This window comes from Belonocnema kinseyi, chromosome 6, assembly GCF_010883055.1.
Source record: "Belonocnema kinseyi isolate 2016_QV_RU_SX_M_011 chromosome 6, B_treatae_v1, whole genome shotgun sequence".
NCBI classification, from domain to species: Eukaryota; Metazoa; Arthropoda; class Insecta; order Hymenoptera; family Cynipidae; genus Belonocnema; species Belonocnema kinseyi.
The window spans coordinates 99,430,497-99,433,793 of record NC_046662.1 but is presented as its reverse complement, the minus strand read 5'-3'; the positions used below and the strand labels follow the sequence as shown (position 1 = coordinate 99,433,793).

Below are 3,297 nucleotides of genomic sequence, written 5' to 3'. Positions count from 1 at the left end.
TATTACTAATTAGCAGACGGAATTACCAGTATTACACCATTAAAAGTGCAACAGAATTTTTTTTAATGCCAATAAATTTCAAACTATGATCAAATAATTTTGTAATAAATGAATTTCGTGAAACAGAGTATCTGAGCCAAAAAAAGTATTAGAAAGGCGTGCACAGTACTTGCACCACATGTGCATCTTATACGACAGTTGTTCACGTTTGATTTCCTGTGTGTCATTTCACGTTCAAATATACATGTGTGAGTATGTGATACAGATACAGATTCATAAAGTGCTTTAATGCAACGATGCAACATCGTAGGTAAAGACTTCACCGGTATAAAAGGGGGTGTGTCTGTTACTTTCTGTATCAGTGCTCCTGCAGCTACATGTTCATCACTACTGTCACCATGCAGACCATTGTGAGTACTTAAAAATTAGTCCCAGAAGAGTGTGACAGACGCCATAGAGAAAGGGTTCCGTAGGTCGTAGGTAGCTGGAATACTCCGGTTTTCTTATTTTAACTTGAGTGATAATAGAAAAACAATACCGTAAAGAGGCATTTTAATTTTTATGGCTATTCTGCATGAACAGAGCTTGAATTTGAGCATCTCCGAAGAAAATCCAGCTCATCGAAAACCTTGCAGCGCAGTGTTTGAAAAATCAAATTTCCTAATTTTTATTATTTCTTACATAGGCAAAATAATTATAGGGTAAGGTGGAGCGAGATGAGCGTAGGGGGTAAGATGAGTCACTAAATTTTCTCGTAAATTATCATTCATTTTGTAAATGTTTTTTGCATTAAAATTAGGAAAAACATGATCAAACTTCTTTTTTGAAATTTTTTCGCTTAATGTTGAATAAATCTGGAAAAAACGAAAGTAAAAATTTGAAGACATGTATTCTGGCATTACTCTTAATTACAAATAATATATAATAAGTGATTTAATTAAGTGACCCTTCTCGCCCCAAAGCCTGGCTACTCTTATCTTGACAAAATTTTAATAAAAAATGTTTGTAGAATATATATAACGCTTTACTTTCATGCAATGAATTAGCAGATTTTAAATATTGACGTGAAAATGACAGCTATGCTCATCTTGCCCCACCCTACCCTACACAGAGAAAAAAATTATGTATAATTTTTTATTTGCTTTATACTAAACAATATATATAAAAAAAGAAACAAAATTAAATCGCTAGAATTTATTAGCCAAGAAGGGTCCAAGTTGAGTTTTTAAACAAAAGACTATTGCGTAAGTTTGCCTCGCGGGTACGCTTAATATCCGGACTGAAAAAAGGCTTAGAAATAATTAGACCAACTTTTTTTTCAATGTGATTTCAAGGAAAGAAAAATATAACGCAAAAAATTTGATTTTTTATTGCAATTATACATGTCAAAATTTTTAATTTGAGCCTGCTCCGAAGAAAATTGGACAATACAAGAACAACTTCAAACATATTGGTCTGAAAATTCAATTTCCTAATTTCCGTATTTTTAATCACCGATAAAAAAACCATAACAGGTGAATTTAACAGGAGAATATATTTTGCTTCAAATTTTCTCTGTCTTTGAATGTCAAAATTTATTAAATTTTATTTTAAAGAAAGTAAGGACCCCATCTGGTCCATCTAGGAGCCTCGCACAAAATCGAGTTCCAAATTTACACATACAAAAACATGGTGACAGTGCGAAAATATGCACTCCAAATATTTACTGATTTTAACGTAGTCTAATTATTTTATTAAAATGGTCCTTTTTATAGAATTAACGTTACAGAACCTCAAAAGAAAACAATTTTTAAATATCTTCAGGGTTTTCCAACAACAAACTATAGCATACTGAATATTAATTTACACAACAATGCATCAAACATCTATCTTACTTTACATAATATGATTAAGAGAAGCTAAAAGAAGTAAAAGTCAAACATATACTGCCGTACAAACTAAGAAGATACATAAGTGGCATTGCCGCTTAGGGTTATTTTCTTAAACATGGCAATAAAAAAGTCGACCCAAGCGGCAATGTCACTTATGTATCTTTTTAGTTTGTACGGCAGTATAGAGAATACTCAATTTGACCCCACCTTCCCCGACTTGCCCCATCTGTCCCTATAATGAACTGAAACTCCATAAAAAATACTTGGAACTATTCATATAAATCAAAAAATTAAACTTTCTAACAATAGACGCTAAATAATTTGTCGTTCAATGCCACTTTTATTCAAAGAAAAATTAAAATTATTGAAAAAAATCTCATGATATATTTCAGTTGCTTCTTCTTACCATACTTGCTTTGGCAGCATCGCCGATTTACGCTGAAGAAGCCTTGGCAGAAAAGAAAGTTGAGAAGAGAGGAGTTTTTGGATTAGGATACGGAGGGTACGATGGTTACTATGGATTGAACGGCTATGGAGGTACTTTATTTTACATTTGATTTTTTAAATTTCATAATCATCGTTCTAAAAGTAAGTGTTGTTTAAGATCAGGTATTTGTTTTTATTTTATTTAATCTTTTGTTTACTTTTACTGGCAATAACTTAATAATGTTAATATAATAAACAAACATTTTTTTCTCCAGCTTACGGACAACATGGATACTTAAATGCTCCTGCGTACCCAGCACTAGATCATGGAGTTGCTCCTTCATACTCTCACAGTTACAGTGCACCAATTTCCATCAATCGCGGTTATGCAGCACCCGTGGCACCAGTGGCACCAGTATATTCAATACCACGACTTGGCTATCAAGGACTTGGACATGGATTGAAATATGTAAATGGCTGGTAAATTTGTTAGTCGTCAAAGATCCTTGAAGCTGCTTTTTTGTACTACGTATGATGTTAAATAATCGAAAATTCAATATTTGTGTTTCTGGTTTACAATCATTTGTGTACATTTTTTACGATATTTTTTATTTCAAAAGATTGTAATTAAATCATTTTTCTATGAAATATTTGATATATAAATGATTTTGTCTTTACCATTTCCTTATATTTAAGTATACCGTTGCCCAATTCATTTTTCTAGTGGTGTGGATTTTATTTCTCTACTTTTCAACATTTTCCCCTAAAAGATTTAAATAATTATTCAAATGCAAGCACAATCGATCTTCTATTAACGTCTTAAGTTAATGATTATATCACATACTTGTCATCAAAATATGTAAATCGAGATACGCATTCCCTTCAAAACAGGTTTTGAAAACAAGTAATAACAAAGTTCAACCTAAACGATAATATCATTTACGACAAATTTTTCCTAGTATATGAAATTGGCTTTTTAATGTACCAATTTCAAAATCAA

The 3,297-nt window shown here is 31.7% G+C and overlaps 1 protein-coding gene across 1 annotated transcript; it reads left to right on the top strand.

The window, feature by feature from the left end:
• The first annotated feature begins 303 nt into the window (after nucleotides 1-303).
• Nucleotides 304-2,900, top strand: LOC117174866 (cuticle protein 65-like). The gene is made up of 3 exons (XM_033364270.1): nucleotides 304-410; nucleotides 2,264-2,408; nucleotides 2,573-2,900. The coding sequence occupies exons 1-3, from the start codon at nucleotides 378-380 to the stop codon at nucleotides 2,779-2,781; spliced, it is 387 nt and encodes a 128-aa protein (XP_033220161.1). The 5' UTR covers nucleotides 304-377; the 3' UTR covers nucleotides 2,782-2,900.
• Nucleotides 2,901-3,297: the final 397 nt, after the last annotated feature.

Bases quoted from the DNA above. Each gene is read 5' to 3' on its own strand.
- LOC117174866 (XM_033364270.1), top strand. From the start codon at position 378: ATGTTCATCACTACTGTCACCATGCAGACCATT. The intron at 411-2,263 runs GTGAGTACTTAA...GATATATTTCAG, and splicing joins CTGTCACCATGCAGACCATT to TTGCTTCTTCTTACCATACT. The intron at 2,409-2,572 runs GTACTTTATTTT...TTTTTTCTCCAG, and splicing joins TGGATTGAACGGCTATGGAG to CTTACGGACAACATGGATAC.